The following is a 23,545-nucleotide window of genomic DNA, read 5'->3' on the forward strand; positions in this document are numbered from 1 at the left end:
GTGTGAAAAAGGCTCTAAATTACTGATAATTAGACATATTCAAATTAAAGCAACTCTGAAGTTCTACCTCACAAATATCAGATTTGTGAAGATGACAAAAGCGGAAAATGACAAATGTTGGAAGAGCTGTAGGAAAATGATCACATTAATGCCCTACTGGTAGAGCTATGAATCAATCGGCCTATCATTTTAGAAATCAATTTGGAAATATGTCCAAAAAGTCTCTTAAATTGAATATCCTTTGAACCATAGATACTACCCCAAAGAGATCAAACAAGGAAAGGATCTATATATGCAAAAATGTTTATAGAAGCTCTTTTTGTACTGGCAAAGAACTAGAAACTGAGCGGATGCCAATCTTGGGAATGGCTGAATAAATCATTATATATAAATGTAATAGAATACCTATTGCCTTTAAGAAATGATAAAAAGGGATGGCCTCAGAGATTCTTGGAAGACTTGTATAAACTGACACGGAGAGAAGTGAGCAGAACCAGGAGAGTGATTTATTCAAGGACAACACTGTAAAAACAAACAATTTTGAACGATTGAAGAACTCTGACCAATAAAGTAGTCAATGAATATTCTAGAGGGCTGATGTCAAGTTCAGGGAGAAGGGAGTTGTTCAGTTTGGCTAGAATGTGGAATGGGTAAAAGGAAGTAGTATCAAATTAGGCTGGTAAAGGTAGGAGGAGGAGTCTGTAGTTTCTCCTAGAGGCAATAGGAAGCTACTTCAGAGGATTTTTTTAAAAGTATGAGTGACATAATCAGATTTGTGTTTTAGGAATATTAATTTGGTAGTAGTGTGAAGGGTGGATTAGAAAAGGGAGAGATTGATAGTGGAGGAAAAGAGAGGAAACAAGAGTTTTGTAGTAAGGGGAGGTGGGAGGTGGGCTTGTCTCTTAAAACAGTGTCGTTTGTTAAAGAATGGCAGTGCGATGGAAAGCTCCCTGGATCTGAAACCAAAGGACCTGAGCTCAAATTCTGGCTCTGTTGCTTATTAGCTATGAGAACCTGGGCAAGCCACTTTTCCTCTCTCTGTCCGTAAAACAAGTAGGTTCTACCAGATGACCTCGAAGATCCCACCAGGGGACCTTGAAAGTCCCACCAGATGACCTTGAAGGTCCCTTCCAACTCTAAATCTGTAGTTCTAGAATTCCTTGAATTCATAGCCTATGGAAGAGAAACATACAATTTGCTTTGGAAAGATTTCCATAAAGAAAAAAAAGCAACAGATTAAAAAGTTTGAACACTCAAGGCATTGTTACCCTTTTGACTATTGGAAAGTTATCACCACCCAGAATTACTAAGGAGCTTAATGGTTTGTAGATGGTCAGGAGTTTACCATCTTCTTTTCTTTCTGGTCTTCTAGCTCTACAGGAATTTAGCAAGTCAAGGCTATTTTCCTATTGAAAAGACGGAGGTAAACAGTTTACAAAGGAAGGACTGCGAAGTCTTCACAATCACATGAAAGAATGCTCCAATTCACTAATAAAAAGAGAAATGCAAATCAAAACCACCCTGAGGCTTTACCTGACACCTTGAAAATCAACAGATGGCAAAAATGGCAACAGTTCATGTCGAAGGGGGTGTGGACGGATAGGCACACTAACGCACTGTTGGTGGGGCCATGAGGTGGTACAATTATTTGGGAAAGCAATTTGGAATTATGCAAATAAAATAACTATGATATCCAATCCCTTTGAATCAGAGATTCCATTACTGGACATATACTCCAAGGAAGTAAGAAAGTCCCCACAGGCAGCAAAACAGGAGCATTTTTTATGATAGCAAAGAATTGGAAACAAAATAGGTGCCCATCAATTGGGGAACAGCTCAACAATCTGTGGTCTGTGAATGGAATGGAATATGACTGTGTTGTAAGAAATGATGTATGTGATGAATACAGAGAAGCACGAAAAGAGCTCCATGAACCGATGCAGAGGGAAGTCAGTAGAGCTAAGAAAACAACAAACACAGCAACTACGACGAAGTAAATGGAAAGAGCAACCATCCACCGAAAAATCAAAAGTGAATGTAGCAAAATGATAAAATCAGGCAGGACTCCAATGAAGAGATATGAGAAGCCCCCAGCAGGGCGGCATCCAGATGTGGAGACGGAGGAAGCAGCTGGAGCATCTGACCCCATCACTCCCTGCTTGGGAAATGAAGCCACTAAAGACAAAACCCCAAAGCAGAAACAAACCCAGCTCCTAAGTGCTTCAGTCAGGGCTCAGGGCTCAAGGAGCAAGAAGGTGTGGCTGAAGCTGGATGTGACCTCCCTTCTAGAGGGGGCCCAGGACTCAACGAGCTGAATGAGTATACGGAAGGTTCCACCACCCAGGCCTCCAGTCTGAGGCCTGGCTAGGTGGCTTTCGTGGAGATCAGGCTTGGTGGCCATTTTCTATGAAAGATAGAGATGTATGCAAATCAGTGCCCATGTTCTTGCTAACTAGGTGCTAATGAGATCACCCGTGGCTGGTCTAGGGTAACAGGCACAGGAATTTGGGAAGCCCGAAGCCTTTCTTCACCCACCTGCCTTTCCCCTCCACCACCCTGGAGTCAGTGGCTCTGACTCCATCGGTTTTTTCTCTGGAGATGGATAGCATTTTTCGTCATAAGTCCTTTGGAATTGTCTTGGATCATTATGTTGCTAAGAATAGCTAAATTGTTCACAGGTGATCATCATACAATGTTGCTGATTACTGTATACAATGTTCTCCTGCTTCTGCTTACTTCACTTTGCAGCAGTGCATACGTCTTCCTAGGTTTTTCTGAAGATATCCTGCTCATCATTTCTTTTTTTTTTAATTTCTTTTTTATTAATTTCTTTTGATTTATCAACAATCACTTTCATATGCTTTTGAGTTTAAAATAAGGGTGGTTATTCAAGGGTGAATTCAGAATGAATTACCTTGTAGGCCTTCTCTACTGAGTTTGCAATTTTCCTCAGCAGAGGAAATTCCTACATTGGAAGTGCTTTTAGAATATCGACTTATACTTGAGGAAGCCTTGCAGGAGGGGTGTGAAGACTCTGGGCTGTCTTCCCAGAGTCCCTCACTTTTCTTGGTTGTCTTCCTACCCCAGTATCAGGGTCCCCTTGCGGAGGCCCTCCCTTCCTCTTCCAAGTTGAGGACTGGGGTCAGGCAAGCCCCAAAGTGGCAACTCTGGCCCACTGATCAGATTTTGATCGTCAACACAAGCTGACAGGGCAAACCAGACGACTGTGGGGTCTGAGGCTGGGCTGGAGAGAGAAGGGAATTCAGGTTAGGGAGCTGAGGTGTGAAGACAATCTTCAGTTCCAATACTCCCCAGAAAGAGGAAGAAGAAACTGGGACAAGCCAAGGGCAAAGGACAGAGGCAAGAGAGAAGCACCTGACTACTGGACGTTGCTGCAGGTGTCAATATATCAGGTCAGATGGCACAGATGACCAAGCTCCCCATCGTGGGCCATTTGCTCACTTTGCATACGCCTCCAGGAGCTCAGGTATTAAGGTCAGGAGGAAGAAGAGTGGGATGATTAATGCTTCGGTGCTCTGGCTGGGAGTGTACCTTTGTCTTTTGCAAACCATCTCCTGAGCCGCCAGAGGCAGCGCATGTTTGAGTCTGAGCAGCTGGAGGTGCCAGTGGTGAGCCGCTCAGTTTGGCCTCCGATGGTCTCCGATGCACTCTCTGTCACTGGCTAGCCATGTGACCTGGAGCGAGTCTCTTCCCCTCGCTGACCCCCAGCTCCCTGTTTGGGCCCTACCAGCTCAGCCCCTTTTAGGATGTTCTCATATTTTCAGATACTCATAAGTTCTAGGTTTTTGCTGAAATAACTCATATTTTGAGTGTACTTCACTGTGGATTTACAAAGTACTTTCGATATATCTACCAAACGCACTGAATTTAGAACCTGGAAAACCTGGGGTCAAATTCTGACTTGGATATGCACTCTGGGTGGGGGACAAGGACCCTCAGAGCCCAGCTGGAGGGCCATAGGAGACAGGTGCAAGAATGACAGAGGCAGCATCAGGAGGGGGTCCTGAAGGCTGAGAAATGGCTGTTTGGGGGCTGGACGCTGGAAGAGCAATTCGAGGCTATGGTCAAAGAGAAAAAGTGGCTAACTGAGGGACCAGACTTTGGGAGGTATGGCCAGGTGCAGCAGACAGATAGCTAGCACATGTCATCACCTGTGGAGAATCTGGCAGCGGAGATCCTTCCAGCAGAGCTCAGGGAGACGATCCTTCGCCTGCAGTCCGTGCCGGCAAGAGGCAGCTGACCGTGGCCACACCGAGGAGCCACTGGGGCAGATGGAGGCCAACTGGCCCGCACAGGCTGAAGACCCGGCACAGGCCCAATCAGTGACAGGTGGCAGGGCATCCTCACTGCTGAAGAGGAAGTTGGAGGAGCCCTTGGAGAAGCTGCATGAGGCACACTCGCAACTGGGGAGAGAATGCAGTTGCAGCCACTGGCCAACAGCAGCACAAGGCCCATCGAGGAGCTAGAGGAGCCTGCAGGAGGCTGACATGCAAGCCAGGGAGGAGCATCACTAGTGCTACATGTTTATACATGTGGATATGAATATGTACGTATGTGTGTGTGTGTCCGAACTTAATTGTAGCCTTCTTGGGGGAGGGGGGAGAGGAAGGGGGAAAAAAGAACAAAGTAAAAAGTGCACAGCAGAGAACAAAACAAAACTAACAAGGAAGTAAAGAACAGCTGGACAACTCTCAACACAATGTGCAGTACTTATTATATAGGTTTTCTTGAAACGGAAATTTATTGCTTTATATTGAATCTTGTCTTATGTTCTGCTGTGCGCATGGCAATTTTTTTTCTTCTCTTCTTTTGTGTTTAAGTTTCTTTTTTCTTTTATTTTGTATTTAAGTTTAAAATTTTAAAAAATTTACAAAAAAACCGCAACCTAATGACCTTTGGACTCTCACTCCTCCATTCTTCCAGGCTGTTCCTTTCTCCATGCACACACCACAAAGGGTTGCCCTTATTGCCCATGCCCAAATCCAGGACCAGGGAACTCTAGCTTGACCTCTGACCTCAAGCTTTTTCCTTAAAGCAGGTTTTGGTTTTTCACATGTTTTCCTAAGGGTCTAACCTCTGGTTCTCAGGGTAGAGAGGAGTTGGATTTCTGTGCTCCCAGTATTGCCAGGCCGGGCCCCGCTTTCTCTTTTTAAAAATAAGATTTGGGAGGGGGATAAATATTCTAAGTCTGAGATGAGGAATTAAATAAAGCATTCAATCCTAAAAAAAAAAAGTCACTCTTCTGGGGGCCCCAGTTTTCCCATCTGTGAAATGCCAGGATTGGGTCTGATGAACTCTAACACAGTCTTTTCTGGGACTACAATCCCCATGCAAGGGATTGTACATGCAACCCTCAAGGTCCCCATTTGACAGCAGAGGAAACAGGTCTCAAAATGGGAAATAGCTTGGCTAAGGTCACTCAGCTGGGAAACAGCAAAGTTGACCCTTGAACCAGGTGGTCCAACTGAGCCCAACCCTCATGCTCCCACCACAGTACCAGCCACGGCACATGGCCGGGTTTCTCCCCACCTTCCCTCCAATTCTCTCCTCTCTCTGGATATTAAGAGCATTATCTGGGCAAGTCATTTCATGCTTCTGTGGCACAGAGAATGAATTACCTTGTAGGCCTTCTCTACTGAGTTTGCAATTTTCCTCAGCAGAGGAAATTCCTACATTGGAAGTGCTTTTAGAATATCGACTTATACTTGAGGAAGCCTTGCAGGAGGGGTGTGAAGACTCTGGGCTGTCTTCCCAGAGTCCCTCACTTTTCTTGGTTGCCTTCCTACCCCAGGCTCTTGCCATTCTCCCACAATGCCCTCTTCCCGAGATCCCCAAGCGAAAATCTCCAAAGGTAAGAGTGGCCACCAGCCTGAGGCAAGGGTTTGTTTTGCAATGTTTTTTCCCTGGTCTTGGCCCAGTTGGTTTCTGGCCCAGGTTCTGGGGAAGTCAGGGTCAGATCTCTCTTCTTCTCTCAAGGCAGCTCAGCTTTAACATTCTTGGTGCCTCCCACACAAGCCCAAGAGGCAGGTGCTGTGGGGATGGGAATGGCAGGCAGCTCCCAATCTTTAACCCCCTGCCTGGGGACTCACCAGGCACAGGGGAGAGGGGCAGCGTGGGCCTGCTTCGCCCCTTCTTCTGCCTGGCCTGGTCCCTCTGGGATGAATAAGAGGCTCTGGCTAGAGACCTAGGAGCTTGACTCAAGTAAAGCAGAGTGGGAGAGGGTATCCTCCGGGCACAAGGGTGCACCCTGTTACGAGCAGACTAGCAAGAGGAGACCCCAAGGGGAGTCCAGGGCCCTCCTGCTCCCTTCTGTAAGCCCCCATTGCCCTCACTTTGACACCCAAGCAGAAGGGCCCTACCCTTCAGCACCCCGGGCTTAGGGCCAGGCATGCCCACCTGGGAAAGGAGAACTTGGAGTTCTGGGGTTTGCCTTTGGATACAGACAGGTGGAGACGATGGTGGTGGAGGGGAAAGGCAGGTGGGTGAAGAAAGGCTTCGGGCTTCCCAAATTCCTGTGCCTGTTACCCTAGACCAGCCACGGGTGATCTCATTAGCACCTAGTTAGCAAGAACATGGGCACTGATTTGCATACATCTCTATCTTTCATAGCCAATGTCTTACGAAACACCCTTCATTTCCTCTCTCCCCACTCACTTCTCAATGCCTTGCAATTTGGCTTCTGGAGGATTTCTCGTCATTGCTCAATGCGACAGCCGGTCTTCAGCCCTCATTCTTCTTGACCGCTACTGACCGTTTCCCTGAGCCTTCCTGCCCCCACCTCCCTCCTCGGCCAGTTGTGCCATTGCTCTGTTCTGGTTCTTCTCCGGCCTATTTCCTGGGCTCCTTTGCTCCTCAATCACCGGTGTCCTCCAATGATCCCTTCTGGGACCTCTTCTTTTCTCTCTCTTGCTGATCTCATCACCTCCCACGGAGAGGTCCAATTTGCAGCTGTCATCTCTGCAACATGACCTCCAGGTCTCTCTCCGAGTCTCTCTCAAGTTCTAATATTGTGTCACCGATAGTCTCTTGGATATTTTCATCTGGATCTCTCAAACTCAACATGTCCAAAAAAGAACTCATCTTCCCCCTTAAACCCACCTCTCTCTCTGTTGAGAGTAGCAACATCATTCCACTCACCAGGTTCCCAATCTTGGGGTCACCCATGACTTTCCCTCACCCATATTCACTACCTGCTTCCTTCACCTCCATATACACTCAGAGGTCATCAGTGATTCTACTTCCAACATCTCTTGCATCTGTACCCATCTGTCCAGCAGATAGAATAGGGAGCCTTCAGTCTCCCCAGGTGATAAGCTATGCCTGCATGCTCCTTCAGCATAAGTTTTGTTTTTGGGGTTTTTTTGGTGAGGCAATTGGAGTTAAGTGACTTGCCCAGAGTCCCACGGCTAGTGAGTGGTGTCTGAGGCCAGATTTGAACTCAGGTCCTCCTGACTCCAGGGCCAGTGTTCTATTCACTGTGCCACCTAGCTGCTCCCAGAATAGTTCTTGAGAGAAACTCATTACCTCTATAAGTCACTGCAGGAGGACTACATGCCACCTCACCTTCCTAGAGCATTTGCTTTACGACAGCCCAGCAATCTTGGCAGAGTAGGCCTGATTGTGTCCCTTTGAGGATGATGTGGAAGCTCAGAGAAGCCCAGGGGCACAGCTAAGATGCTAAGACTTGGACTTTGGGCTCCCAGGTGGAGGATGGGGTCCTGCTGCTTCCTGACCTTGTCTTCAGAGGTCTGACTCTTGTCTTCAGTCAGTTTTTTTTTTACATTCTTTTTTTTTTTTTTTAAAGGCAATTGGGGTTAAGTGACTTGCCCAGGGTCACACAGCTAGTAAGTATGAAGTGTTTGGTCTGAGGCCGGATTTGAACTCAGGTCCTCCTGACTTCAGGGCCAGTGCTCTATCCACTGCACCACCTAGCTGCCCCCTTCAGTCACTTTTTTCTCAACCTTTTTAGCACCAGCAATAAAATGAAAAGGCAGAGAGGAGAGATGCATGGCCTTCGAGGGTCACTTAAGACCAGAGCTGCCCCATGATATTCAGGAGTGGTCCCATCAGAGGCACGAGCCAATCCAGCAAGGTCTCTGAAGCCAGTCCCCTAATTTTGCAGAACTAATCAACAAACATTCATTCCTGACTGGGCAGCACACTGGGTTAGGCATTGGCAGAACTCCGAAGTTTAGCTAGGGCACAATTCTTGTCCTTAAGGAGCTTACAGTCCAGTAGATGGTGAACACATGACTATGATAATATTACATGCTAAGTACAGCTGTTCAGTCACTTCAATCCCATCCGACTCTCCGTGACCCCATTTGGGGTTTTCTGGGCAGAGATACTGGAGGGGTTTGCCATTTCCGTCTCCAGATCATTTTACAGATGAGGAAGCTAAGGCAAACTGAGGGTGAAGTGACTTGCCCAGGGTCACACAGCTAGCAAGTGTCTGAGGCTGGATTCGAACTCGGGAAGATGGGTCTTCCTGACTCCAGGCCTAGCACTCTATCCACCCTACCACCTAGCTGTCCTGGTAAGTACATTAGAAAGGCACAAAACACTGTGCTGTTTGGGGTCTGAGGGACAACATCCTTTTCACCTGAGATGTCAGGGAAGGCATCCTGGAGAAACTATCATTTGACTCGGGCCTATGCTGGGTAGGGGTTCGACGAGAGCAGATAGGGAGGGAAGGCATTACACAAACAAATGCGAGAAGGTGTGAGAATGTGATGGGTCTTTCCATGGTGTCATCTGACTGGATGGAATTGTTTGTGGATTGTGCAGGGCCTAGAATGCTGGGGAGAGTTTGAACTTCACTCAGGAAACAGCAGAAAGCCACTGAACATTTTGGAGCAGAGGGACATGGCCAGCTAGGAAGATTATCCAGGAGGGACAGATTGGAAGAAGGGAGGTGGCGGAATGAGGACAGGAAGGTAAAGAAGCTCTTGCCACTGAACCAGTGTGTGGCAATGAACTAGGGAGGCGACAGTGGGAATGGAGAGGAGGAGATGAATAGAAGAGATACTGGGGAAAGAGAACTGACAGGACTTAGCAAATGTGAGAGACGAAGACAAAGAGAATATCAAGGTTACGAACACAGAAGCCTGGGTGAAACCTGGCCAGACATGGCAAAGGAAGGAAGGAAGGGTGAGTAGGTCCTGAAGGAGCTGGAATGAGCTTGGTTTGGGATAGGCTGAATTTGAGGTGCTGGGTCAGTTTTCAAGTGGAGATGTTCTGTAGGCAGTTGGCTATGAGGGTCTGGAGCTCAAAAGAGAAGTAAAGGTTGGAGATTTCTAAAGAATCACATAGAGGTGGCAGGTGAAGCCATGAGATTGAAGGAGATTACCGGGGCGGGGGGGGGGGGGGGGAAGCGGGTAAACACAGAAAAGGCGAGGACCAAGAGAAACTTGGGTGGTGCGGTAGATACAGTGTGTGGCCTGAAGTCTGAAAGACCCGAGTTCTCAAATCCAGTCTCAGACTTTTACTAGCCGTGTGACCCTAGGCAAGTCACTTAACCTCTACTTTAGTTTCTACCTCCCAGGATTAAATGAGATAAAATTTGTAAAGTACCTGGTGCATAGTAGGCACTGTTTCCTTAATTCTACAGATGGGCTTATGGGGAAACACTCATTCATTAAAAGATCAGGAACAGGAAGTGGAACCACTTAAAGGAAGGAGTCATCAGAGAGGGGGGTAGGAGGAGGGAATCAGGAGATCGGGAGGTTTCAAGGCAAATAAGGGGAAAGAAACCAATAAGAGGATGTGGTCAGCCATGCTAAAGGCTGCTAGGAGGATGAGGGTTGGCAAAAGGCCTTTGGGTGTGGTGAATGGGAGGTCACTGACAGTCTCATTTTGAACCAGTCCCAAGAGCCTAATAAAAAGGACTGAGCCAAAAGTAAGAGGAGGTATGCTCACAGTCAAACACTAGGACCACAACGGTCTTGGTGAGGTCACTCAACCAAAGCACCTCGGGGAGCCTGGAGGCTCACTTCAACCAGTCTTTAACGTGGGCCCACTCGGTTCAGGCTCTTGTGCTAGGTGCTTCAGAGACAGAAATGAGTGTCACAAGGTCTCCAGGAGCTCGGCTCACAAGCTACTAGAGAGATGTGAACGTCATAAAACAAGCCGGAGCGCAGCCAAAATGTCTTAGTGACTCAGGATGGAGAAATGGTTCATGTCACCAGGGCCAAATGTGAAATGGGCCCCAATATATCAAAGGTACATCCCTGGGGCATAGAGCAGGGCTTCCAGGGCAAAGGTTGAACTGTGCTTAAAACTGCCAGGTGACCACCCAGAGCACGTAAGAGGTTCTGGAAAAGGCTTTGGGCGGTTTTTTGTTTCGTTTTCCTACCAAACAGGAAATACTGGCAGGGCTTGCAACACAGGGCCTAAGCTTTTTTGCATTTGTAAAGCTTGGATTCAAGTCAAGTAAGCGAGGATCAAGGCTGGCTTAGTACAGGCATGGCCACATCCATTTACAGACAGTACTAAGCCATGTGCTACCTAGATCATAAAGACAGGATATTTGGAATCATAGACAAAAGAGAAAACTGAGGCCCACAGGGCTGAAATGACTTGCTCGACAACACGAAACTAGCAAATAGTAAAGCTGGGATTTGAAACCAGATCTAGGGACCCCAAGTGTAGGGTCCGTTTCACTAGTGGCAGCTAGGTGGCAGGCCTGGAGTCAGGAAGACCCATCTTCCTGAGTTCAAATCTGGCTGTGTGACCCTGGGCAAGTCATTTCACCTTGTTTGCCTCAGCTTCCTCATCTGTAAAACGAGCTGGAGGAGGAAATAGCAAACCACTCCATTATCTTTGCCAAGAAAACCCCCAGTGGGGTCATAGAGTCAGACATGACTCAAACTACTGCCTCCCTATGAGGTTCTAAGTGCTGGCTTTCAGAAAGGAGATGGCCTTCCATGTCCTTTCCAACACTGCTATACCATCCTCTGAGTAATCTCAGCTCTTTGGGGGTAGGGACCTTCTGTCCAAATCTGATTTTACTGAGTGGGGGTGGGGGCCTTGGACCATGTATTTAGAGCTGGAAGGGACCTTATTTGGAAGAGGAAACAGTCCCGGAGAGGTTCAGTGACTTGCCCAGGGCCACACAGCTCAGATTCAAAGCCAGATCTCTCCTGACTCCTGGACCACAGCATGTGACAGAGAAAGGAATTGTAATTTTGCAGTCATCTGCATGGACCTAGCTTTGAATCCCCTGTGTGTGACCCTGGGCCTCTGCTCCCTCCACTGACTGACAGCGGATCTATTGCTTGCAATAGCTACCCCACAGAGTGCTAACAAGCAAATGGTTGTAACCCTCAATGGCTAGGGCAATGGGAGCTCTCATTCAGCACCTCCAAGACATTTCATGGAATTTGAGAACTGCCTTGGGGGCCCTCAGGAGAGAGAAGAGACAAAGCTACATCAGCGATGCCAGTTATCCAGGAATGTCCCTGCCCCAACCAGCTCCCTCTAGGACCCTGATGGACACAGGTGCTGCAGAAGGCCAGGGTGTTCTATTACTGCTTTGACTCTTTCGTGGGTACTGCTGGATTGTCAGCTCCTCCTGTGAGCTGATGGGGGCCAGGAAGGACAGACGAGGACAGCGCCATAACCTTTTTACCACAGGGTAAGTCAGTTGAGGCAGAAGTTTTGGAAGCCTGATGCTACCTAAGTGGTGGTCTGGCTTCTTGGTGGATACATTGTACTAATTAGGCTTTAATGAGCAGCAAATTCTTCCCTTATCTGAGCTTCCAGCAAGTTTTATAAAGACCACAAGGGAAGGTGACAGTCATTCTAGAGTCACCATGACTACTGACATCAACTTTTATTCTTCCTTTTTCACAGCTGGCTTTACTACCTATGGTTCCACTCATGGGATCAGCAGCTCACCCCCACTGCCACACACCTTGCCCTCATCTTCCACTTTGGAGCCCTTAACAGCCATTGGGAGAGGAGGCCTAGGTCAGGCTGTTCTGGTTCAATGATCCTTTAGTGTCTGGCTCTACTTTGGATATTTTTTGCTCCCAAAGACCTCAGGCACATCAGGATTGGCACCAGGTTGCCAAATGGCATTACCATCTCTGGGATTCTATGATACAAAGTCCCTTTACCTCTTGGGGCCCCAGTTTCCCAAAGACTGGACATCTGTAAAATGAGGGGGTTGAAAATAGATAGCTCCAGCTATGACATTCTACAATCCCAAGTCTTTCACCTTCTTTGGGTGACAGTGTCCTCTGCACAATGAGACTAGGTCAGGTCTAAGGGCCTGTTCGACACTTCCTGTCCTATGGACATTAATGCAACAGTGAACCAAAGCTGCTTAGGACATCATTTATTTTCTACACAGATTTTTTTTTTTTTCCAGTACATTCAGTCTTCTGGATATCAGCTCAAGAGCTGGGCCTGGGTATCTTAAAAATCCTGGAATTTGTGTTATAAATCCCTTCTTCCCAAATACAGCCATACATGCTATCAATCACTAAACAATGGTACTCATCCCTCCCATCAAAAGTTTAATAACAACAAAGGTTTGGCCTGGACTAGGCCCTGTGTAGGAATGAGACCATTTTTGATTTTTCTTTTCATGATTTCATGGTTTGCCATGGCCAAGTAGTTCATCACCAACTGGCCCATCTAGAATCATAATATGCTGAACATGTCAAGCACCACATTTAATTGCTATTTTAACAGAGAAAGAATGACTCATTATTGATGCGAGTCATTCCTAAATCAACTATCTGCATACAGTCAAGACGACCGACTTCTTAGAGCAAAAGTTAAAATTCATACAAAACCAGCAGAATAAAAATAAGGAAAAGACATGGCATGCAATTAAAAACAATTCCAATCCGTCTTAAACAAGTTGATTCTAAAAACATGAGAAATAAATGAAGGACAGGATGTTGACAATTACTGTAACAATTTCATACTGTTTAACCAATGTAAATCAATTGCCCTAATTACGAGTCTCAAAGATCCTGAAAACTGCCTTAATCAACAAACACTTGATCTATCTGCTCAGTGGAGGAACACGGCAGACGAGAACAGTACTCACTTCAAATATAACCAAGTTTGTAAAAATCTTATGGAAGCAGACGGTGGGAGGTTGTGGACAGCATTATCTCATAAAACTGGAAGCAGTGGAAGGTTGAAGAAATGTTGGTGAGAGACCCAAGTAATAGGCATCTATCCTCAGGGGGCTGGAGGATGAAATGGAAAGGAGGAGGATAAAGAGATCGAAGAGAGAAAACATCTGCAGTAATCTTGATTAAAAACTTTTTTCTGCCATCGAGGCAGCATAGCTATCACATGTGGACTTGAAGAGCACAAGAGAAGTAGAAATGGCAACTGACGAAAATGAAGATAAGAAAATCAGGAGAAGGCAACATCATTCGGAGGGCACTAAGAGATCGATTCTCCAGGCAGCTGAAAGGGAAGATGACGAAAGCACAGAAAAGTATCTCAGACTTTATTACGAGAAAAAGAAAGAAAAAGGGGACCTACAGAATACCTGTAACTATGTTCCCCATCTATATAAAAGTTCCTAAGAGTAATCTACACACACATTGAGTGCACACTTAATAAAGTTATTAGAAATCAGCAAGCAGGCTTTCACAACTGAAATTCCATGTAGTATCTTTACTATCAAACAACTGACTGAGAGAGTATAAGATTCCACTGTGCTTACTGTTTCCTCAATAAAACAAGCATCTGATTTGACAGAACCAAACACCACCTTAAAAGCTCTTCTCCAACTTGGCTCCTCTGCATATATCGATGGCATACATTGTCCCCTGAACCATAGGACAGAAGTTTGTTCCAAGACCCACTACTCGGGAATCTATCAAAGTAGGATATGTGTGCTTGCCAAATCTATCTGCTACTGTCCTGGAGAAGATTCAATGCAGGGTCCAGATGGCAGAGGGGTTCTCTAGAGATGGTGATGTCCTCTAGATGCTTCTATGTCATGGATGGCACTACGTTGACTGCTTCAAGACTCAGAACACTGCAGAGTAGAGACTCTTAAATGAAATCCATAAACTCCTTAAAAGAGTTAGGCCTAACACGCCATACCAGAAAAAACCAAATGGATGAAGACTACTTACTGTCCAGAAGATGAGATGTAACAGAATGGACAGTATATAGAACTCATCCATCAGCAGATATCTAGGATGGATCCTGCAAATGGACAATGAATTTAGGCTCATAATTGAATAGGAGGAAGAGGCAATGGCAGCGTTCTTCAAATGACCCCAGCTTCTCCTCAAAACTAAGTAAGTCCTACCTATTTGCTACCAACATTCTCCTGGGGACGTGCTGCCGAGAAGTGGAACGTGGTAAGTCTCCACAGAAGCCACGCCGAGTATCGTCCAGGGGACAATGGAGAGGCTCCTGGTGAGTCTGAGCAGGGTCCAACACATTACAAGCAAGGAATTATGGAGGGGGGCATCATCAAGAAATCTATGATTCGAAAAGACAGCTTTGTCACGTACTGAGAGCAAGAGACGACTAGCAGGCAGCTTCAACGGTAGCCTCTCAATGTTCAAAGAACCCAAGGAAGGACCTTCGACTACAGTCTGGACTCCTCTGTGATGATCTGAGGGAAGACACATTGGAAGGAATCGCCACACTGATGAGCTGCCAGATCCTGGAGGAGTACAAGTGCATCCCAAGCATTAAAATGCCAGAGATGAGGGCCTGAGCCAACCTCTCCTTCTCTCTAAGACATGGTAAACACTTCTGCAAAACTGGATGCCTGTGGCCCCCAAGAAGACGATCTCTGCAAGATGTCATCTATGAATCATCAGATGGAGCTCGGAGAGGAGCTACAAGGGAAGAAGTTTTGACTTCAAAGACTTAAGATGAAGGAAAGAGGTGGGAATCAGAGGCACTGGGAGTCCCACGATCTTGTGTCCCTGACATAGCATAGCCTTCACATGGGACCTAAGGCACTGCTGTTATTTGAAAACTGCTTCAAGTAGTGCCTGAGGAACAGTCTGTGATGGCTGGCCTTGGGTGTCCACCAGAGTTCAGTTATGGCCCCGATTCCTGAAAGTGATGCTGAGAGGCAGGGAAAATCCTGGCCCCTGTTTCTGTCCTTTTGTAAATGTCATGGCATCCAAAGTACTTGGAGGGCAGAAGGGGGGCTGTCACCTAGGGCTGGAGTAAAGCCCCAGTGGCTCTTCCATGGATTTCTATCTAGCCCAGCCTCGGAAAGGGCTTGGCTCCATGGAGGCTTAAGTTACAACTTGGGACTTTATTTTTTTAACGACAATCAATACAACTGTCAATAACATAGAGCCATTTCTTATTGTGTTTTCCTTTCCACTTACTTGGGAATGTCTGGGAAACTGGGAATCTCTGCTCAAGAGTAACACCTGCAACAGCTCTGTCAGCTCATCAGCCAGGCTACAAGTGCACCCTTAAGCCTTCTGACACTTTATTAAATGTACAGTAACATAACCTATCTCTGATGTCATTGTACACGGGAGAGGGAGGAGGGCAGGGGAGTGGGAACCTATACAACTTTCCTCTGGAGGCGAAGCTTCAAGCCCCTCCGGTCCTATTTCTTCACGGGGAGATTAGCCCATGTTCTGCCGGTTGCCATAACCCCGTGGATGCGTGTCCTTCCAGTCGTCCCAGTGACGCTTTCTGTGTACCGTGTCCTCATCATCCTCTTCTGACTTTGTCTCCTTCTGACTTTGTTCTGCCTCCTGACTGAGGTTTACTGAAAGGGGCAAAGGGAGGCAGAGGTGATCATCAAGGCAAAGCTGAGCAGAGCTCCCCTGAGTCTCCTGGGCCCTCGGGCCCTTGTGCAGGTAACGGGGTGGGCCCAAGTACACTAGAGGAGCTCTACCGAGGGTGAATAACAGCCACGGAGAACACTCAAACTGGCTCACTTGGCCAAAGGCTCTTCAGAGCTACTCTTACTCCAGAGATGCCAGGCCGCAGACCAAAGTCCAGGGAAACAAAAAACTAAAAAAAGCTCCGGTTAAGAGAGCCTGTGAAGGAAGGTAAGGGGAAGAGGTGGGCAGCAGAGCTACTGGAGGGGCTCCTTTAATGAGCTCAGGGTGTTCAACCCACCCTCAGGCTACCCCATTAATTGGCTGGACCAACTTGTGTTAGGATCCACGGGGCTCAACAAACAGAGAATGTGTGGATCACGTCGACTGAGTCAGCTGCTATAGAGCAAGGCCCCAGGCCGAGCCACAGCACCTGGCACAGGGCGAATGCCCAGGAGAAATAAAGCCAACCGCTCACCTGTTTACAGTTTACTTTACCCCTCTAAAAGGGAAACCATGTTCTCCTGGCTGCCCACAGCTTGCCTACGCGGCCTCTTCTGCTTCCTAAGGTTCTGCTATCCTCCAAATAAGGGGAAGGCCCCTAGCTCTGAGAATCTTGACTTCTTGTCATCTTTTTTTTTTTTTGCTTCTAAAGTCCTAGCATAAATTACTGCCTCTCCTGTTGGCTACCAATTTAAAGAACACGGAAGCAGGAGCCTGGCAGTTTGTGTTCAACTCATATCACCCTGATCACTTCCCAGTTCCCTTTCCTTTACTGCTTGAGCAGAGTACCTGACACACAGGCTAAGCGCCTCAGAATTGCTTACTGATTGACTTGTACCTGTTGTATTCTTGAGCGTATCCCATTTCTGGCGCTGCTCATACCACTCATTCACTGTCATGGTTGCCAGGCTAGGATAGCCAGAGCCAAATACCCTGCAGGAAGCAAATCAGCAAAAGAGAGTTAAACAAAAACAGCCCCTTCCCTTCAGCGACAAACTCACTCACTGACAGCTCTAAAAAACTATGCCACCCCCAGAATCAGCAAACTGGGCTCCAGTGACTAAGAGCACGGCCAGGCTTCCATTAGAAGATGAAGTAGGCCTAAGAACCCAAGAGAAAGGGTGTTGCTGACAACTGGCCAAATGAGGCTTTACTGTGGGTTAGTCAGGTACAGGTACTGGGTCTGACAGGAACAGAGGAAGCTCCACAACTGGCCTTGTGGCCTAGGACCCTTAAGTGAGGGAACGCTATCTTAAGGCTCAAATGAAATCCTCAGGGAATGATGGTCTTTCCATTTGTAGCTGAAGGAGGAAGGCTGCCAGTGAAGAGAGTTGGGAGGAACCTCAGAAGGTACCTAAGCCAACCTCAAAGCAAACGTCCTCAACAAGCAGGCAGCCAGTCTGGGTGTGGAGATGACCAGATCACCTACTGAATGCTCTGGGGAGGAAGTTTTTACTTCTTTACTGCTTTTTCTTTCTTAAGTCTTATTTAAGTGTTAGGTTTAGGAGGGAAATGTCAGTGGAACAGACTGAGGAGAGGGCAACGACCACAGGGGAGAAGGTCACCTTTCTATGATGGTTTGTACAAATCATCAGGTTTGTAACATGTGTCTGCCATATCGGTGTGATGGCAGACAGCCCAGGAGAGCAAGCTCCGTCCCAGGTGCTACTTACTTGGCCTGGGCAGTGTCCCGGGTGAGAATGAAAGGTTTGGTTGGAAGTCTGCTCTGTGGAGGCATCCTTGAACTTGAGGCCTGAAAAGGAAAAAAGATGATGGAGGTGAGCTGTTCTTGGTACCATAAAGGCTCCCAGCATTCTGGGAACCTCAGAATGCCCTAGGCTACAGTCAAATCACTGAGTACCATTTCCTGGTCTCTGTCCCCCAGAAACAGCAGCAACAGATGAGGAGCGAAGGCATGGAAAGCTCTCACTGCAACCACCCTACCCCAAGCAAACAGTCAGTCTGCTTTTAAAAACTACCACTTGGACAAGGTGATTTCAAGGCTTTTATCCATTTCTAACCTACTTCCTTATTTTGGAACTGAAGACCCTCCTCTTAGCCCTGGCTTCCATGGAGAAATGCAGCTGATAAAATGGCTATTAAAGTCTGGGCCTTCCTTGCCCCTCTAAGCTCGGCGAGTGTTGTAACACTCCCTATAAGGAAGAGCTTCAGCCTCAAGGAACCCTCGGGTGATTCTCACACTGCACTCCAGAGAAAGTCAGAGGCACCACACAGGGGCTAGGGCTCTGGGGCAAGAGAAAGACAGATGGGTCCTTGACCTTCAAACCTCAAGACCCACTGCTTTAGGTGGCCTTTTGAGAGGCTTTTCAGATAGCCTGTTAATTCCTTGATCTTTGAACAAAGAATCCTAACAGAAGCTAGGAAGTCACTCAGAGCAGAGAACTCCCAGGGCAACTAACACAAACTAGACTGGGAAAGGAAGAAGAGCTACTAGCTATGGGGGGCCAGGGAGGAACCTCAAAGTAATTCAATATTTTTGAAGGCAACTGGTCAATTCAGCAACGTTCAACTCATACTGTAGCCCTCAATTTTTAAAAATTAGAGGAAAATGACTGAACAGTGAGGGTTTTCCCACCAATATATCTTTTTTTTTTTTTTAAGGCAATTGGGGTTAAATGACTTGCCCAGGGTCACACAGCTAGTAAGTGTCAAGCGTCTGAGGCCAGATTTGAACTCAGGTCCTCCTGACTTCAGGGCCAGTGCTCTATCCACTGCGCCACCTAGCTGTCCCCCCCCCCCCCCCCCAAACCAATAAAACCTTGATCCTTTAGGGCAAAGGAAAACCCTAAGTCTATGATCGTATGATTCTGGGTCTCCACATCATCCGTTTTAGGGTGCTTTGTCATCTGTTGTACGTGGATGAACTGCAGCACAGTTGACTGCAAACCAAACAGATCTCCCAGCCTTTTCTTTCTTCCCTTTGTCTCCTCTCCACCACCTCTCTTTCCTTCTGATCCCCTCCCTTCCCTCTCCATTATCTAGGCAGGATTTTGCTGAATCTTCCTCCCCTACTGTGTGCCACAAAAACACCACATCTAGAAACAGGTCAGGTACTAGGAAGCATTAGGAAACACTGCTCCAGGACAGGAGCTACAGCAGCACCTTGGACAGAGCAGGCATTCCAGAGGTGCTTGGCAAATGGTTGGGGAATTTAATTCAACCAAATACCTGCTGCCTGGCACAGACTGAAGGCTAGATGGCGCCACTGAGTGAACCTGGTAGGCAGATTCCTAGATTTCCCATAAGCTCATTACTAAGGTAACAGGCAAGAAAGACCTGGGCTTCTCAAGGAGGTGGGACCCACCTAGCTCAATACTGACAATGGGTGCTTGATTATGAAAGGGGAGACTGAAATCTAATTTAAGGAATTCCCTGTGGAGGCTACAGGTCCTCACGCGGCACACGTAGCCGCAGAGCAGCCCCACTCCTACCTGCTTTCCCGCGTCTTGGGCTTTCAGGATCACTATTTCTTGGTCGATGCTCTCGATCTCCTCCAAGCTGATATTGATCCACTTCTGTAAGTGAAGCAGGTAATACTCTCGGACTTGTTCCTCATCTGCTCGGCCACTCTCCATGGCAGATTCCAGAGATGCCAACTTGTTCTCCAGCTCCTTCTTCTGCTTGTATCTGTCCCACAGAATTCGATCCCAGAAACACTGATGAAGTGCCCACTATGTGCCTGGCCTCGTTCGAGGGGTTGGGCACACAAAGAAAGGCCAAAAAAATGGGAGTCCCTTGTCTGCTACTAAACGGGAGATGGATTTTGGTATGGGGAGGGGGAGGTCAGCCTCGAAAACTCAGTGACTGAAGCAATTCCAGCTCACCCATTTCCTTTGGAAGAGAAAGTAAACCTCCTAAGTAGGCTTACTTGGGAACCTCAAAAAGGAAGCTTGCCCCACTCCCCCAAAAGATGGCTGCAGTAAGCTCGCGGACATTTTCCCAAGTACGATTATCATGCCAAGGTCAAGTAGAATAGAAATACTCAATGTAATTTCTCCCCCAGAGTTCCCTTGAGCCTCCAGGAAGGAAGGATTACTAAAAAGGGCTAAGAACTGAAGCTAGGAGAAGAGACAAAGAATCTGTTCTCACAAGTTATCCTTATATTATTACATCAATCTATGGTCAACATAATTCAGTTTTCCTCCAAGACACAGAATGCCCCCTTGGGCTTCCATGAGGAAGTTAAGCAACATTATTTCCCACGGAATTTTAATAACTGCTTGGGACTTTGGAGTCGACCTAGTTTAGCCTTCCCCCCTAACAAGTGGCACTGGACTACCCCTGACAACATCCCTGACAGAGATTCACTCTCTTAAAATACTTTCAGTGATCGGAAGCTGACCAGTCAGCCAATAAATGGCTAAGCGCCCAGATGCCAGGCGCTAGGCAGGACCGTGTGCTGCTGAACAGCTGGAATTGTTACCAAGTTCTTCCTTATGTCACATCTATGTGCATCACGTACATATCATTACACATGTCATGTAACATATGGCATTTACATTTAAAGTTTGCAAAGCACTTCACATGGATGACCTTATTTGATCCTCACCACAACCCTCAGAGGTAAGTGGTATTATTATTGCCATTTTACAGCTGAGGAAACGGAGGCAGACAGAAATTAAATGACTTGCCCAGTATTGCCTAGTAAATATCTGACACTGGATTTGAACTCAGGTCTTACTGACTCCAGGCCCAGTGCTCTATCCCCTGTGGCACCACTTAGATACAACCTGAAATCTACCTTTCCATTGGCTCCGCTGCTGTCCTTTTGAAGAGTTCAGGACAAATATTCCAGTTGAATATTGGGAAGCATGTATTAGCATCTGCTATGTGCCAAGCACTGTGCGAGATGCTAGAGACGCATACCCCAAAGTAAGCTGGACTCTGACCTTAAGGAGCTTACATTCTGTTGTGGGAAGATACTATGTTCTCATATCATAGTATGATACTATGTTTACCTGGGAGTAAATAAGTAAATACCTGTGTGGGGAAGAGAGAGAGGTGGAGCTAACCACACTGGGACAGACTGGGAAAACCTCTTAAAGAAGGTGGCCCTTGAGCCAAACGATCACCTTTTGAATACCTCAAGTCAGTAATCAAATTGCCTCATCATCTTTTTCCAGGCTAAATAGTCCTGGTTCTTTGAATCCATAGAAGCTGATGAGATTACCAAGAGAAACAGTATAGATGGAGAAGAGCAGTTTAGAAACATGAGACCAACTGGGGTAATACGAGACCGAATTGAGGTACCATGCAAGGGAAGACCATGAAGCAGAAAGCCTCCTAAGAAATAAGTGGGTGGGAGTCCAACAAAGGGCAACAAGGGAGCCATCTTTGTTAAATTGTCTATTACCACCAAGAGAGATTCTTGCAAGTATGATGGGGGCAAATTTTTGATAAAATCTCTAATTATCACCACACAGGAAAGGAGGGTAGCTGGAATGGGTTCTAGCAAAGTTGCTAGCCTGACCCATTATTCCTTGGTCGAAGCACATGCGTCACATGCCTGAGACATTAGGCAACGTGGTAGTACAGTTATGGGTGCCAAAAGTTCTGGGATATATCAGGCTTTCGAGACATGGACAGAGCACCACAACAAACTTTGTCAGGAAAGCTGTAAAACTGCAAGTGGTAGAGAAGCCCATCACGGGTGAGCTCTCCTTTAGGTGCAGCCATCATTCTGGCTTAAAGAGTACACCTGGGCCTGAGTGGAGGTGGCCCACACCTGATGCTGCTAGATATTTAACCAGAGGCTGGATATATGATCACATCTCAAGGATGCTTCAGAGGAAATTCCTGCTCAGGAATGCTTTGGAATAGATGAACTATTTGACCAAAGTTTGGATTTTTCAACTCCGATTCTGGGATCTAATATCATCAAGAGAGGGCTTTGCAGGAAGCCACACTGGGAGGCCCTTTAAGACCTACAGTTATGGCACCTAATACAGACATGGTTCCACATCAGCCAAACCCAACCTCCAGGATTCTTTCTGAAGTCTCACTGGGTACCCTATGGGTTCCAGCTCCAAGAGGCCCTCAGTCCCACCTGGCACTTAAAGTACATCCCAACAGGTCTTGTTCCTTCTGGCAGAGAAGAGAAACAGCCACCTGAAGTCAGTATAGGTTGCTTCTCAGCCTTCAAAGTTTCTTTCTGGGAGGGAGACTTCTGAGGAAGCTAGAGGACCCTCATGTAGACTGATGAAAAATTCTTAGATCTTAAGAATGGGAAGGGACCCGAGGGGCTATTTACTCTAACCCACATCTGAAGAATCCCGTCTCCAAGATACACGACTATCCCCAAGGATTCAGAAAGTCTCGTATTTCTTTCTTTTTTTTTTTTTTCCCCCCACTGAATTCAATAACATCCTCATGTGTCAGTGGGAAAATCAAGTCAGAGTGATTTGCTCAAGGCCTCACAGAATGAGTGCTAGTTTTGGAACTAGAGGTTCTAGGTTCAAATCTGCAGCAGACCTGCTAATTGATATCCTTGGGCAAGTCTCCTCTCTTCTCTAGTCATCAGTCTACACATGGACAAAGCGAGGGGATTGGACTAGCTGGTTACCAAGATCCCTTTCCGCTCTAACAGCCTATAGCTACGACACACAATGCACAACCGAGGTGGGAAGAAAGCGGAGACCATCAAACAAAGTAGCCAGTGTTCTTTTCCCCAGATGTCAGTTTCCGTGATGGGGGTGAGGGGAGTCATCTCAACAAAGGCAGCAGAGGCTCCTGGCAAGTCTCAGGGATCTCTGCTTTCCTCATGCTCGGTAAGGGGGAAGCCCCTTAAAAGCAAGCACCTTTTCTGGGTTTTCTCCAAAACACACAGCGCCTCCCAGAACTCTGGCGAGCCCCGGCCACTGACTCACCTTTCGATCTTGGCTTGTCGACGAGATGCCATGGCAACGAGGCTCTGCCGGCTTCCCACGGGCGCATCCACCGACTTCTTTCCAGGGGGGCTGTCCAGGCTTGGGGGAAGCTCAAACTTCGTGACCTGGTAGCTCTGACACCGCTTTAAAAAGTCCATGTAGTGGGCCCGGGCAGCCTGTATTTGCTCCAGCCGGTGGCTGACGCTGACCTGCTTCAAAGTAAGGGCTCCCTGGAGAGCGGGCACCATCAGATACTTTAAGTCAGCGGAAGAGATCTCTTCCAGCTCCTCGTTGAGGCTGGAAGGGAGGCGGAGACGAGGCTGAGCCCAAGCCCGGCTGCCACATACGCCGCGGGTGCCGCGGACCTCCAAGTCCTGGCGCCGACCGGCCATGACAGACAGCGGGGCTAGGGGGCGCCACGGCCTCCGCCCGGGCCCCCTCCCCTGGCCGCCCACCCCAGCCCGGCCATGGGGCTGCCCCGCCCCACTCGCCCTCTCCCACCTGAACAGGTCAAGCTGCGCCATCATGCGCGAAGCTTTCTCCAGGCTCTCCAAGCCCCGTTTCACCTTCTCTTGGATGAACCTAGAGTTCGTCGACTCAGTGGTGTCCTCCACCTCACCTAGGAGCCGGCGGCCGATCTCCAGTAACTGCGGCAGTCGCGATCCGGCCGCCGCATCTCCGTTCTCGGTCACCGTAGCCACCGCTTCCGCCATCTTGAGGAAGGACGGAAACCAGGCTCACCTACTTCCGGGGTCAAAGGACACCCACTGCCCGGTTGCACCGGAAGGGCCGCCATGTTGGTTTCCACCTCACGGGCTGTGTGCAGGACCAGTCGCCTTCCCC

At 47.6% G+C, this 23,545-nt stretch overlaps 1 protein-coding gene across 2 annotated transcripts; it reads right to left on the bottom strand.

Annotated features, from left to right (window-relative positions):
- Positions 1-12,346: 12,346 nt before the first annotated feature.
- IGBP1 (immunoglobulin binding protein 1) lies at positions 12,347-23,492 on the bottom strand. 2 transcript variants are annotated; one of them, XM_027836722.1, is made up of 6 exons: positions 23,269-23,492; positions 22,703-22,932; positions 19,268-19,463; positions 17,489-17,568; positions 16,654-16,748; positions 12,347-15,757 (listed from the first exon to the last, which is right to left on the bottom strand). In XM_027836722.1, the coding sequence occupies exons 1-6, from the start codon at positions 23,413-23,415 to the stop codon at positions 15,612-15,614; spliced, it is 894 nt and encodes a 297-aa protein (XP_027692523.1). In that variant the 5' UTR covers positions 23,416-23,492; the 3' UTR covers positions 12,347-15,611. The 2 variants fall into 2 exon arrangements, with proteins under 2 accessions (XP_027692523.1, XP_027692522.1); XM_027836721.1 differs by having other exon boundaries at positions 22,703-22,999; positions 23,204-23,491.
- Between the last annotated feature and the right edge of the window lie 53 nt (positions 23,493-23,545).

This window comes from Vombatus ursinus, unplaced genomic scaffold (genome assembly GCF_900497805.2).
Source record: "Vombatus ursinus unplaced genomic scaffold, bare-nosed wombat genome assembly UNPS02014819.1, whole genome shotgun sequence".
Classification (NCBI taxonomy): Eukaryota; Metazoa; Chordata; class Mammalia; order Diprotodontia; family Vombatidae; genus Vombatus; species Vombatus ursinus.